The 15340-nt window shown below is 36.1% G+C and overlaps 1 protein-coding gene across 1 annotated transcript in view; it reads left to right on the top strand.

Moving 5' to 3' along the window:
• The window catches only part of LOC123559563 (origin recognition complex subunit 2-like), a 62737-nt gene that overhangs the window by 21541 nt on the left and 25856 nt on the right, over positions 1-15340 (top strand). The window contains exons 5-7 of the mRNA XM_045351495.2: positions 1028-1245; positions 2922-3130; positions 8826-8958. Coding sequence (XP_045207430.2) covers positions 1028-1245; positions 2922-3130; positions 8826-8958 — 560 coding nt within the window. The remainder of the gene's footprint in view (positions 1-1027; positions 1246-2921; positions 3131-8825; positions 8959-15340) is intronic.

Raw genomic sequence — 15340 nt, 5'->3', positions numbered from 1 at the left:
CTGTAGGATTGTGCTTTTCCGTCTGTCATTCTGTCCGTCTGCAATTTCATGTCAGGTCCATATCTCTGTCATTCATCAAGGGATTTTTAATATTACTTGGCACAAATGTTTCCCATGATGAGACAGCGTGTCGTACGCAAAACCTGAACCCCTAGCTTAAAGGTCAAGGTCACACTTGGACGTCAAAAGTCAACAGGGCTTTTTTCCTTTCCTGTCCATACCTCCATGAGGGATTTCAGTATTACATGGTACAAACGTAACCCATAATAAGATGTGTCCTGCACAATTTTCAGACCCCAAGCTCAAAGTTAAAGGTCACACTTTGCAGTCAAATGTTAACATGGCATGAACAGGGTCTGTTTTGTGTCCGGTCCAGAACTCTTGTCATCCAACAAGAGATTACAATATTACATAGCATAAATATTCCCCATTATCTGGCGCCGTGTCATGTGCAATTAAGTTCAGTCTGGTGAGTCAATTTTTCCGTCAGTGTAATTTAATGAAATATAGACTTGGTCTAATTAAAGTTAAATAATATTGACAGAAGAATTTACTCACCAGGTTGAACTTGAACTAAAAACATGTAAAATAATGGAACTTTTCTTAATTTTGTAGATTAACTGATAACTGTACACACGCATACAGAAATACAAATTTCGTGCCCCTGGCCCCCCAAAACATTTTGAGAGTGGGGCAGGGAGGCACTTAGATTAGTCTTTGTCAGTCCGGCTGTCAGTCTATCCCTCTATCCAAATTTGTGTCATGCGTGGCTCAAAATGTATGTGACCTTAGAGTCATTAAACTTTACAGGATTGTTAATCAGTAATTGAAGTTGTGTAACTGGTGTTTTAAGAATGGGGATTTCACACAGCCAGACCAGAGTTATGGCCCTTGACTTAGTCAAAAATACATATTCGGTGACAAGAGTAACAGCACCAGTGTCCTATGGGCACATGTAGTTTGTACTGAAAAAAGCAGCAAGAATTGCAAATAAGTCCTTAAATTCCTGTTACTTTATTTTATACAGGTGACTCGGAATCCAGTGATAGTGTGGATTCTTCTAGCAGTGATAGTGACCAGAGTGAAGACAAACCTTCGCAGTCATCAACCAGCAAGTCACGCAGCTCAGCAACTGCTGCCAGCACCTCAAACACACCTACTTCAACACCTTCCAAATCAGTCAGATCTTCTACCTCAGGAACCCCTTTGAGAAAATCACGAAGAAAAACGGAAGAAATTGACATGGTACAGTGTTCATTCCAGAATTTTTTAAAGTGGGGTCATAGGGCCCCATGAAGGCAAAAACTTGGGGACAATTGGAAAAAAGAGGGGCCACGAAAGAAAAACTGTTTTACTTGAAATGAAAAACTAATTTTAACACATTACATGGAGCTGAACGTATTACTTTCACTGTTCTTAAACATAAGTACAAGTCATAATATTCTTATTGTTACCGAAACCTAACCACGGGAAGTCTGACAGCCATTTAAAACTATTTTAAAACTACGGAATTAATGTATGTTGCCGGATTCTGACTCTGGGTACGCCATTAGGCAATTCAGCGGTCTTGGACATGTCATCTGAAAGACTGGGTGTATTATGCGTCCACAAACTTTGTCCAAAGCGATTTTGATGTAACTTGGCACAAATGTTCATCATCATGAGACTGTCATGCTCAAGAACCAGGTCCCTAGGTCTAAGGTCAAAGTTGCACTTGGAGGTCAAAAGTCAGATACAAGAATGACTTTGTCAGTAGCATTTCTTCATGCATTGAGGGATTTTGATGGCACATTTGTTCACCAGCTCTTGATGGGTGTACTGTGAAATCAGTTAATTTCGTGGGCATGAAATTTCGTGGTTTTGGTCAAAACGGCAATTTCGTGGGGATATAAATTTGTGGATTTCAACTTTTGAACATAAAATTAATTGGAATTGTACTTGTTTGTTGGGATAAAATTTCATGGATTCACTCAACCACAAAATCCACGAAAATTAGTCGCCCCATGAAAATTAATGATTTCACAGTATTTTGTGACTTAGGCACCCTTGTTCTCTCATTCTCTTGTGATAGCTTGTTCAAAGCATGTGTTTATTGTTATTTCCTTCCTGTAATTTTGATATTCTTATACTTGGTACATGTGCAGACATTTATTTCCAGATGTAAACAATGCCAAATGTTGGGCAATAAGAATTTGAGGTGGAAACGATCAATGTATCAAATGGAATTTTGCTTTGCTAGTGACTGTCTGAAATGGTAAATAAGAGATAAAAATGCTTGCAGTTCCATGGAAAGTAACTAAACTGTCACTATTTGGTTAATTTTGGCTTTTTTTCCCTGAAGAATTAGTTAAAGATTGACTAGGTAAATGGGTGTGCAAATATGGCATGTATAGTCTTCAAGCTGGATGCCATAAGTATAGAAATATTCACTTACAAAAAAGATGTGTAAGCATGCTAATACACACCCAAGCATTTATAGTACCCCCAGATACAAAGTAAATGCCATTAAATGGGTTATATTGGGAGTTGCACATGTCAGTTAGTCTGCCTGCCTGTCCATCGCAAATTTGTGTGTGCACTGTATCTTCTTAATTTTGATAAAATTTCTGTTTTGTTTGCAGAGTAACACAACCCAGATCACTAGGTCAAAGTTGAAGGAAGGTCAGAGGTTATCTAAACAGCTTGATGATTTTCATGAAAATTGCATCAACCAGATCTCTTCTTTGTGCACAGAGTGCACAAACCAGGACACAAGGTCCAAGTTCAAGGTCACACATTAAGCTCAAAGGTCATGATCATATATTACTTCCCATGTATTAATAAGGCATGCAAGGATATTAATCACCTTTAGTGATAGCTGTAGTTTTATTGTCTCAGTTGTGTGGCGCAAGTTAAAAAAAAATACTATTCATTATTTACAGAAGAGTAACGTTGAGGAATATTTTGACATCCATGGTAGTGATGTAGGACCAACTTCTGATGCAACCCTGTCTAAGCTGGACATGCCACGTCTGGATCAAGAATCTCTGCATAACCTTTTACAAAACGTACAGTCATCACATCTGAAGGAATGTAAACAGATGGTGGAAGAGCTAAATGACATGTTCACACAGTGGATGTATCAGATGTGGTAAGATTTACAGATAGAATGCTGCTTTTAGCTCACCAGAGCCAAAGGCTCGGGGTGAGCTATTCTGATCACCCACCGTCCGTCGTCCGTAAACTTTTACTTTTAACGACATCTCCTCATAAACCGCTAGGTCAATTTCATCCAAACTTCACAGGAATGTTCCTTGGGTGAAGCTCTACAAAAATTGTTCAAAGAATTGAATTCCATGCAGAACTCTGGTTGCCATGGCGACCGAAAGGAAAAACTTTAAAAATCTTCTTCTCAAAAACCAGAAGCCCTAGAGCTTAGATATTTGGTGTGAAGCATTGCCTAGTGGACCTCTACCAAATTTGTTCAAATCATTACCTCGGGGTCAAAATTGACCCCGCCCCAGGGGTCACTTGATTTTACATAGGAAAATCTTAAAAAATCTTCTTCTCAAAAACCAGAAGCCCTAGAGCTTAGATATTTGACATGAAGCATTGCCTAGTGGACCTCTACTAAAGTTGTTCAAATCATGACCCCGGGGTCAAAATTGACCCCGCCCCAGGGGTCACTTGATTTTACATAGGAAAATCTTCAAAAATTTTCTAATAATAAACTAGAAGGCCTAGAGCTTAGATATTTGACATGTAGCATTGCCTAGCGGCCCTCTACAAAATTTGTTCAAATCATGACCCCCGGGGTTAAATTGACCCCGTCCCAGGGGTTACTTGATTGTACATAGAAAAATCTTAAAAATTTTTTAAAAATAAACCAGAAGGCCTAGAGCTTAGATATTTGACATGTAGCATTGCCTAGTAGACCTCTACAAAATTTGTTCAAATCATGAGCCCCCTTGTCAAAATGTAGGTCATATTACTCAGGTGAGCGATCCAGGGTCATCGTGACCCTCTTGTTTTAGCTCACCTGTCACATAGTGACAGGTTAAGCTTTTGTGATCACCCTTCCTCCGTCATCAGTCCGTGCATCCGTCCGTCCATCAAAAATATCTTGTCAGCACAACTGTGGTTTCATTTATGATTTTATTTTAACCAAACTTGCACACATCTTGTATCACCATAACATCTCGGTTCCTTTCTTGAACTGGCCAGATTCCATCATGGGTTCCAGAGTGATGGCCCCTGAAAGGGCCAGAATTAGCCATTTTGACCTTGTCTGCACAATAGCAGCTTCATTTATGATTTGAATTTAATCAAACTTGCATAAAACTTGTGTCACCACAAGATCTCGGTTCCTTTCTTGAACCAGCCAGATCCCATAATGGGTTCCAGAGTTACGGCCCCTGAAAGGGTCAAAATTAGCTATTTTGACCTTGTCTGCACAATAGCAGCTTCATAATGATTTGATTTTAACCAAACTTGCACACAACTTGTATCACCACAAGATATTGGTTCCTTTGTTGAACTGGCCAGATTCCATCATGGGTTCCACAGTTATGGCCCCTAAAAGGTCCAAAATTTGCTATTTTGGCTTTTGCAGCCATATAGAGACTTCATTTATGGTTTGATATGATACAAACTTCCAGAATATCTTCAACAACAATAAATCTTGGATTGCTTGACGAATATGTCATGTCCAATCGTAGGTTCCAGAGTTATTTTATATCTGATTACCTCCCCAGATTGTAACCCTGATTGTAATCAAAATGGATTTATATCAGTAAGTACTTATAGGACTTATTTGAAATTTCATTATTGTCATTAATTGGACTGAGCCAATCAGGGTAGATAACTATGGACTGATTTTATGTCAGATTACCTCCTTTTATTTCAAATTAAAATGGGTATATCTCCGTAACTAATGAAGATACTGATCTGAAATTTCAATTTTGTCAACAGATTTATTTGGCAGATCCTTCTTTTGTTCACTTACAATAATTTTTTTTTCATTTACTTCCCTTTTACGTTACTATTATTTTTAGTAACTTTTTTTATTATTGGCTGTAGGGAAAAACCGAGACCTTTTTTCTGTGGTACAACATGGATGGTACCTCCAATTTTTAGGTGTATTTTGACATATCTGTACCTTGTAAGAATTTTATTTTCTTTTTGGTTAAATTTCTTCCCTTTGTTCTTCCTGTCCTTTGGACTTAGATATTTTTTCTGAGGACCTTCTTGTGCTCAAGTGCAATGATAACAGGTGAGAGATATAGGGCCATCATGGCCCTCTTGTTAAATGTTCATACCCACATATAAACAGTGTCCTCTAAAACCGCAGATTTCGTATTTTGTTTAATATGTATGACTACATCTGATAAATGACTTAGTATCTCCAAAACGGTACAATAACTTTGCAGGATTATAAAGGAGTCATTTATGTATCATTCTTGTAAAACACAAATTTCTTGCATGTAAAACTTATACGCAGGCAATTGTCATTATTTTAAAACGGCCCTTGTCATTATATAGGAAATAAGTAAGAAAATAAGTGTTCATGTTTGCTTCATAAAATAAGAAAGTTTTTGAATATTACTACAATCTGATTTGGCATGGATGCAGGGGTGAAATATGCATATGAGTACAAAGATGATAAACAAGGAGTTGATCAGTGTGTAAATGTCATAGCATAACCAATCAAATTGCTCAAATTAGTAGATTAGTTTTGGCATTATACTGTATATATACTATACTCTAAAGAAATTTTGATGTTTCAAATTTGGATAGGGCTACATACAGGTTTTTCTAGCATGCCGGACAGGATTTTCCCGTGCTTTTCCGGTGCTAGAAAAGCTCATTTTACACCCAGGGGTGTAAGATGACACATGCTGTAATTTATGAATGAATGCATAAATTCATACGCTACTATAACAAAATAGCACCTAAAAGAAAACGCAGTCTTATCACTAGTTGAAGGTACAGATGGAAATATCTTGCTCTCGGGTAACTGTTTTATGGTAACTCAGCAGAGCCTGGTTGGTTACTGCCTAAAGAGTTAGCTTCAAGTCAGATATTCCCATCTACCCCTCAATCAGTAAAAGATTCATATAAATCAAATGTATATGTCTCAGAAATCTCATTTCTAATGTGGGATTTGCAGTTTATCTATCATGTGTACCTGTAAAGTAACCTTAATCACAGTGTAGAAACGATTGAACAACCAAAATGGAAATAGGGATGTGATTTCAATCATTTGTTGAAATATGATAAACGTGGTCTAGCTTTTTCAATTGATATTTGGATAATTGTCAAATAAAGGTATGTTTATTCCTTGAGATGTGTTTCGAAAGGCATGTTTCAAGTCTTCCCCAATCAATATAAGCCCAGAATGACTTACATGAGCAGTAGGTAAGGTGAAATCAGTTGATTACACGGTGAATGTTTAGATGATGCATAACAAAATTGAATGAGTTTTATCAAAAATAAGGCAAATTTTCTGAATGCATGTCACATTATAAGAATTTAGTATATTTTCTTTTTCATTGATAACGATTTCAACCTTAATTCATCCTTTATTTCGTTTAAAGCACAAATTCGCGGTGCTATGTATTGTATTGTATTGTACGCCCTATTGAAATGATAGTGAACGACTATTATGATTTTACACATAAGATTGTACTAATTATTGCATATTGTTATTACTAATTACGATAAAATTTTGATTTCTGTCTGTTTTAGGTACAGTGAAGCAATATTAGTGTTATTATTGCAAAGAAACGACACCAGGCTTTGAAAACATAATTAAACACAACTTGATTCAAAACCGACGAAAACAGACAAATTAAAATCGAAACACACAACAACATTGAAAATAAGAGTTTTATTCACAATAGATTTCCAAGTAATCCCAAAAGAGGTTAACAATAATAATAGAATGATAATACCAATTAAAGGAAAAACAACAATAAAAATATAAAAAAATATGCTAGTAAATTAGAATCGCCCTTGAAAAGAATACCAAATAATACTTGTGCTCAGCAAACAAATACAGAGGCTTAAGCAAGTTTAGCAATCCAAATTAATGACACTTGAAAAAAACATTAATGAGAAGAATTCTATAAGACTGTGTATTTCATCCTTATCCTTTCCTAATTATCTTGTTCAAACTGTGATGTATGTATTTAATCTGTACATGTATTACTGGGAATAAAATATGTTTAAAGTGAAAAATAAGGCTTACGCAAGTTAAGCAGTCCAAATTAACAACACTAGAAAAAAGCTGCTTAGTTATAACATGAGAAAAAGAAAAAAGGTGAGAAAGTGTTTTGAAATTACTTAGATTTTTAATATGCTAAGATTATGTATATGTTGTAATACCACTCATAATGAAGGCTATATTACACGAGAATGAGGTGGTGCCAGTGTTTACATGGCGTGTTTCCATCATTTGACAAAAATATTAACCTAGGAAGAGAAAGAATGCCAATTAGCCCTCACCCCAAAACATTTGTTAAAGATTAACCCGGGAAGAAAAAGAAAGCCACTAAGCCCTCATCCCAAAACAGATAGATGACAAACACACGAAATACTGTCTCATAACAAAAATTATGGAAGGCCATGGACTTAAAGCACAGAAATGTATCCGCAGTTTACACATTTCAAAACTCAGAAGGTAGTCAGTCGCCTGTTGATAGAATTGTTATTACCGGTAAGATTGTAATGAACAACAAAAAAGTGAACTAGACGGCCGAAAAATCTAATTGCGATTTTGTTCTTACATATAGTAAAATATAACTATATCTAAACTATACCCAACATAATCATGAATAATTGGCACTCAAACCAAACAGTTTCAAGTGCCAAGTTTCAAACACATATTGCACAAATTAGTTAAATTGTATGTACATTTGTATTTGATAAAACTGCATGTAAATGTTTTAAGTTTCTTTCAGGTCAAATACCACTGGCACTGTCTACAAAATCTCTCCAGTTTCAACAGTTTAATGAAAAAGAATTACTATAATCACTCCCAGTTAATCGCTATAAATTTTCAATAAAATCGCAACAAATCATTCACATCATTGTGGGCAGTTTTCAGTAAATCGTTCAATATGAAAATGAACATTGACTACAGAAATTGGTATATTTCTACGCAAATGATAAATACCTTGTAACGCGTGAGTTTAAGAACAATTTATTGACAATGCAGGACTTCTTTAATATGAATCTTATACACGTCCATTATCAACTAGAAGAGAAAACTTTGTTTATTCGTGTGACACTTTCTGAAGTTTCAAGAGAAATCGGTGATTACTTTTGATTACGGTAACCTAACGACAGCACTTAACACACTTACTGATGAAATCTAAGAGGCATTATCTCTTCAATGTATAAACTATTGACTACTTACAGATAAAGACGCCTAAACTCCACTGAAGTGTAAAAATAAATGAAAATAGCAGCAGCGTGTAAACCCAGATACTGTGTATGTCGTATAATCACATCGCTATTTCCGTTTGGGTTGTTCACTGTTTCTACACTGTGTTAATTCTCTAGAGTTACTTTTAAAGGAGTAAAATGGCACTGTTTTTTGTTCAACAGCTACTGGACACAATCCTAGTTATAGTGTTTGAAAAGAATTTGGACATACATATGTTGATTTGGAATGAATCAAATGTTTTGAAAAAAAAAATGAGTTTGTATTTTTCTATACAGATATGTGATGATAACTTTCTGCGTTAGGAAAACCTTAAAACATGTTTATGTTGCTCTGGTAATTACATGGTTCTCTGATAGACCTCAATCACTATAATAGCTGCTTTCCTTTTGTTTTACAGTAATGGTTTCAACATTCTACTGTATGGGTTTGGTTCCAAGAGAATGTTGATGGAAGACTTCAGAAGTACGATTCTAAAAGGATTCTCACAACTTGTTATCAATGGATATTTTCCTAGTCTCACTATTAAACATGTAAGATGTAGAAATATTTGTAGTATTTTCACTATTTTGTATTAGTATCTTGTATAGGGGGTTGCTGTTTACATACTTCATGGTCATGTCAGTTCATCAGAATAAGTACAATCAAATAAAAAAAAATCTCATTATGTATAATCCATGAATTCATGTCTCCTTTAAGTTGTTCCTGAATATTATTTGGCCTGACATCTTGTTTGTTGCACATTTTGTGATACATAAAGGGGGTTGTTGAATGTAAAACTGATCGGGAATATGCTTGAATCAAACCCCTACCTATGTTCCACTGAAGGTGACTAACAGTTTCACCCATCCTTCAATCTGTTCATCATTCAGAAGTGAGTTTTTTCCAATAACTTCAAAAGAACCAGATAATTTTTCATGACAGTACATAGATAGCAGGTAGTATGAAGAATGTGCACAACTTCTTAATATTTTATTTCTGATGCAACAAGTTAAGCTTGCTGTGGTAACAAAGAGTAGAACAGAGTAGAACAATGTGATAACTTTAAAAGAACAAGATATTTTATCATGACACTTAGGACATAGATAGGTGGAAAATATAGAGAATATACACACCATGTTATTTTGTTTCTGCAACAGTAATTGTTGCTGTGGTAACAACTAGTCTAAAAATATAACAGAAAGTGGATGCCGTAATAACTTGAAAGGTACTAGATATTTTTTTCCATGAAAGTTGGTAAATAGGTAGGTGGAGGTGGATGTTATTTCGTTTTTAACCGTGTTTTAAAAAAACAACTGGTTATTAGATTGCCGAATTTCCTTGTCAGGCAATTGGATGGCTGGGCAGGCGGCTTTAACTTTTGGTTTCCGCTTAATAACTTGAGTTAGGAGTGGCTGATTCAAATGAAACTTGGTTCGTAGGTAGCTTGCATAGAGACAGGGTTTAGGATTGCATATGAGGTCACAAGGTTCAAGGTCAAGGTCACTGTTGCTATAAATAGAAAAAAAATTCTGCTCAATAACCAGTTTGCATTGGTGTATTGAAATTAAACTTGGCCTATAGAAAGCTTATAGAAAAAACATGATTGGGATTGTTTATGAGGTCATTGGGGTCAAGTTTAAGGTCAGCCTAACATATTGAATCTTAACACTTAGAAAATTCCATGGTGGCACAGTGTTCTAAGACCATAGGAGAGATTGTGTTTGTATACAAATCCGTTTTATTCTCTTTTAGAACTGGTAGGACAGTGATCGGGTGGGTAGATGCCGAAAATCTATGTTTACAGCCCACCTTAGCACGAAGTGCTCAAAGGTGAGCTTTTGTGATCACCCTGTGTCCGTCGTCATCTGTTTTAACAGTTTGACTGTTAACATTCTAGAGGTCACATTTTTGGCTCAATGAAACTTGGTCAGAATGTTACCCTCAATAAAATCTTGGACAAGTATGATATGGGGTCATCTGGGGTCAAAAACTAGGTCATCAGGTCAAATCAAAGGAAAAGCTTGTTAACACTCTAGAGGTCACAATTTTGGCCCAATCTTAATGAAACTTGGTCAGAATGTTACCCTTAATAAAATCTTGGACGAGTTTGATATTGGGTCATCTGGGATCAAAAACTAGGTAACCAGGTCAAATCAAAGGAAAAGCTTGTTAACACTCTAGAGGTCACATGTTTGGCCCAGTCTTAATGAAACTTGGTCAGAATGTTACCCTTAATAAAATCTTGGATGAGTCGATATTGGGTCATCTGGGATCAAAAACTAGGTCACCAGGTCAGATAAAAGGAAAAGCTTGTTAACACTCTAGAGGTCACAATTTTGGCCCAATCTTAATGAAACTTGATCAGAATGTTATCCTCAATAAAGTCTTGGAAGAGTTCGATATTGGGTCATCTGGGGTCAAAAACTAGGTCACCAGTTCAAATCAAAGGAAAAGCTTGTTAACACTGTAGAGGCCGCATTTATGACTGTATCATCATGAAACTTGGTCAGAATGTTAAACTTGATGATCTTTAGGACAAGTTCGAATCTGGGTCCTGTCGGGCCAAAAACTAGGCCAAGCCTAGGATCATGAAAGTTGATAAGGAGGTTGGTAATGACTAGCAGATGTCCCCTATTGATTTTGAGGTCAGTATATTAAAGGTCAAGGTCACAGTGACCCTGAACAGTAAAACGGTGTCCGGATGATAACTCAAGAACGCTTAGGCCTAGGGTCACGAAAGTTGATAGGGAGGTTGGTCATGACAGCAGATGACCCCTATTGATTTTGAGGTCAGTATGTCAAAGGTCAAGGTCACAGTGACCAGGAACAGTAAAATGGTTTCCAGGCAATAACTCTAGAATGCTTGGGCCTAGTGTCAGGAAAATTGATAGTTAGGTTGGCCATGACCAGCAGATGATCCCTATTGATTTTGAGTTCATTAGTGAGGTCATTAGGTCAAAGGTCAAGGTCACATTGGCCAGGAACAGTTAAAACTGTTTCTGATTTTCTTGTCCAAAACCATAGGGCCTAGGGCTTTGATATTTGGTATGTAGCAAAATCTAGTGGTCCTCTAATAAGGTTGTTCAGATTATTTCCCTGGGGTCAAATATGGCCCCACCCCGGGGATAACATGGTTTATATACACTTATATAGGAAAAAACTTTGAAAAACCTCTTGTCCAAAACCACAGGGGCCTAGGGCTTTGATATTTTGTATATGACATCACTAGTGGCCCCTCTACAAAATTTTTAAAATTATTCCCCTATCAAATATGGCTCCACCCGGGGGTCACATGGTTTACTAGACTTAAAAAGGGAAAAACTTTGAAAATCTTCTTGCCCAAAAACCACAAAGACTAGGGTTTTGAAATTTTGAAAATTACATCATTTAGGGGTTCTCTCCCATTTTGTTCAAATTACCCTTTTGGGTCAAATATGCCCCCCCGGGTCATAAGGTTCTAAGACTTAATGGGGAAAAACAAAACCCTTCTGCCATAACTTCATCACAAATTGGACCACAGTATAGTTCGAGGGGCAAGAAAACCCTGAATGATTTTGACCTTGATTTTGACGTATGACCACTTCACATTTCGTAGCCACCTTTAAAATTTGGACCACATCATAGGTTTGGTACCAAAAAAAAACTTTGACCTTTTTTAAACCTGTGACCCTTTCACTTTTTTTAAAGGGAAAGGCTTAAAATTTTTGGACCACATCATGGGTTTTTTTTTCCCAAAATAAAATTTGACCTTGATTTTGACCTAGGACCTACTTTCACATTTCTGTACTACACCTTTCAAATTTTGACCACATGCATGGGTTTTTGTCGAAAAAAATTTTGACCTTGTTATTAAACCCAGTGACCTACTTCACTTTTTGAAGGTAAGGCTTAAAATTTGGGACCAAAAGCATTTTTTTTTGTTAAAAAAAAAAATTTTGCCCTTGTTTTGACCTAGTGACCTATTTCACATTTCTCAAGTTTACACCCTTCAAATTTGAACCACCTGATATTTTTGTGTACTGAATGAACTTTGATCTTAAGATTGACCTAGTACCTATTTTCACATTTCAAGGTACAGCTTAAAATTTGGGCCCATTGCTTATTTTGTTTCCGAAAAAAATTTTGACCTATGACCACTTTTCACATTTCTCAAGCTAAGCCTCAATTTGAACCACATGCATGTTTTGTGTACCAAAATGAACGGGCTTGATTTTACTCACCTGTCACAAAGTGACAAGGTGACTTTTTGGACACGCAGCTCCGCGTCCACTCCGTGCATTTTTCCGTCAGTCCGTCCGTCCTAAACTTTTCTTGTGACCACTCAGGGTCACATTTTTCAGGGGTCTTTATGAAATTGGGTCAAATGTTCATCTTGATGAACTAGGTCAATTTTGAAACTGGTCGGGTGCGGTCAAAAACAGGTCAGTGGTCTAAAAATAAAAAAACCTTGACCTCTCTAAGGCCAAAATTTTCACAAGATCTTCATAAAAGGGTCAAATGTTCCCTTGAGATACAGGTAAAGATCAAAACTGGGTCCGTGCGTCAAAAACTGGGTAGTAGGTTTTAAAATAGAAAAAACCCTTTGTGACCTCCAAAGGCCATTTTTTTCACAAGATTTTCATGAAAATTTTCAGAATTTCCCCTTTGATGAAACTAGTAAATTTAAACTGGGTCAAGTCCTTCAAAACAGGTCAGTAGGTAAAAATATAGAAAAACCTTTTTACCTCATAGAGGCCAATATATTTCAATGGGATCTGTAGAAATTGGTCTCAATGTTTGTCTTGATGATATCAGGTCAAGTTGGAAACTGGGTACGTGTGGTAAAAACTAGGTCAGTAGGTCTAAAAATAAAAAACCTGGACCCAGAGGCCAAAACAGTAAAATGGTTTCCCATGAAAATAATCAGAATGTTTTAGGAATTGAATATTAGGTCCAGAAGCGAAACTTGGGTCATTGCGGGTCAATTAGGTCAAGTAGGTCAAATCAAACAGAAAACGTTTTGATCTCTAGGGCTAGTTTATTTTTATGTAGAAATCTAGTGGTGAAAGTTGTTCAGAATTTTAAAACTTGAGATCACTAGGTTCAAAGTTTGGAAACTGGAAAAACCTGTGTCCAAAACAAGGTCCTAGGGCTTTGAAAATTTGTATAACACCTAGTGGCCTCTCTAAGGTTCATATTTTCAATATGGTCACTTCATGACAAATTAGTAGGAAAATTTCACCTTGAAAAAAGGGGATATTTTTAGGTCAAGTTCACCTTGAAATTACCCCTTTGGTAAAATAACTGGGGGTCGTAGGTCATATAATTATAAAAAACCTTTGACCTTCAGAGGCCATAATTTTTCATTGGACCTGTATGAAAGTTGACCCTGAATGATTGAACTTGATGACTATCTATTTTCACATTTCTGTAGCTGCTTCAACATCTGGACCAAAAGCATGGGTTAGTGTCCAAAAAAAAAAAACCTTGTTATGACCCTAGTGAGCAACTACTTTTTGAAGGACACTTCATTGAAAGTAGTTGTCCCAAATGAATTGACCTTGTTTTGATATCTAGGTCCTAATTTCACATTCTGTAGTCACCCATCAATAATTAGGCCCACATGCATAGGTTAGTACTAAAAAAACCTTGACCTTTTATGATGTGACCTATTTTTCAAGGTACCTTGATGGAAATTTGGGTTTTTTTCCAAAATTTTATTATCTTGATGGATATCTTTAAGCTACAGGTTTAAAAACCCCTGGGTGACAAATGAGTTTTCAAAACCTAGTGTTTCATTTTAATAGTCAAATAATAGAAAAAAAACCTGTGATACTCATTTCAAGTATAGCCTTCATTGGGAACCAATGCATAGTTAGGACCAAATGTACTTGCATTGTTTAACTATTACCTACTTTCACATTTCTCAAGCTACAGCCTTCAATTTGAAGCACATGCATAGTTCTGTCTACCGAAATGAACTTTGACCTTGAAATTGATCTAGTGACCTGCTTTCACATTTCTCAAGCCACAGCTTTCAAATTTGGACCACATACACATTGTTTTGTACTGAAATGAAATTTGACATTGATTTTGACCTAGTCTTGAAATTTGAAACATTCAAAAATGGCTCAGTGGATGGCGCCAAGATCACTCTGTAATCTCTTGTTAGGTTAAAGGTCAAGGTCAGAATAAACCAGAATAGTAGAACTTTTGTTTACAGTAAGCATATAATTTATGTTCCTTGTGCAATTACTGAATGCATCAAGGGGGGGCATTTCGTGTTCGACGAGCACTTGTTTCAATATTGTTTTTATCTATGGAAAGGTTATAAAACAAGCAATTTATTAAATTGCTTTTAATTATAATTTCGAAATAAAATGGATGAATTGTGAACGCTTAACTTACAGTGTTTTTCTAAAAGTTTTGACCATCATTACGCCGCTACTAAAATTATATGTCATTTAAAACAGTTATTCATTTAAAACAGAGCAATGCTCAGGTGAGTTATTGTGATCGTCCGATGTCCGGCGTCTGTCTGTCTGTCTGTCAACAATTAGCTTGTGTGTGCAATAGAGGCTGTGTTTTTCAACTGATCTTCATGAAATTTTGTCAAAATGATTACCATCAGTGTGACCCACTGACCTACTTTCTTGTTTTCTAAGCTACTGCAAAAGGATTTGGACCACCTGTAATATTTTTTAACAGATTTAAAAAGTAGTCTTGCAGAATCTTTACCTTGACCTACTCTTCTAATTTTCTTGTTTTAAAAGCTTTAGCTAAGAAATTTGTTCAAGCAAGCAACTCTACTCAGGTGAGCGATATAGGGCCATCATGGCCCTCTTGTTAGGTGTATTTTGACCTAAATCTACCTGGTAAGTTTTGTGTGGACTTCAATAGATGTTTTTTATAATTGGTAAAAAAAAATTCCATATGCAAATACAGGTGCTAGTG

Source organism: Mercenaria mercenaria, chromosome 10 (assembly GCF_021730395.1).
Source record: "Mercenaria mercenaria strain notata chromosome 10, MADL_Memer_1, whole genome shotgun sequence".
NCBI lineage: Eukaryota > Metazoa > Mollusca > Bivalvia > Venerida > Veneridae > Mercenaria > Mercenaria mercenaria.
This window is presented reverse-complemented; position numbering and strand designations above follow the sequence as displayed.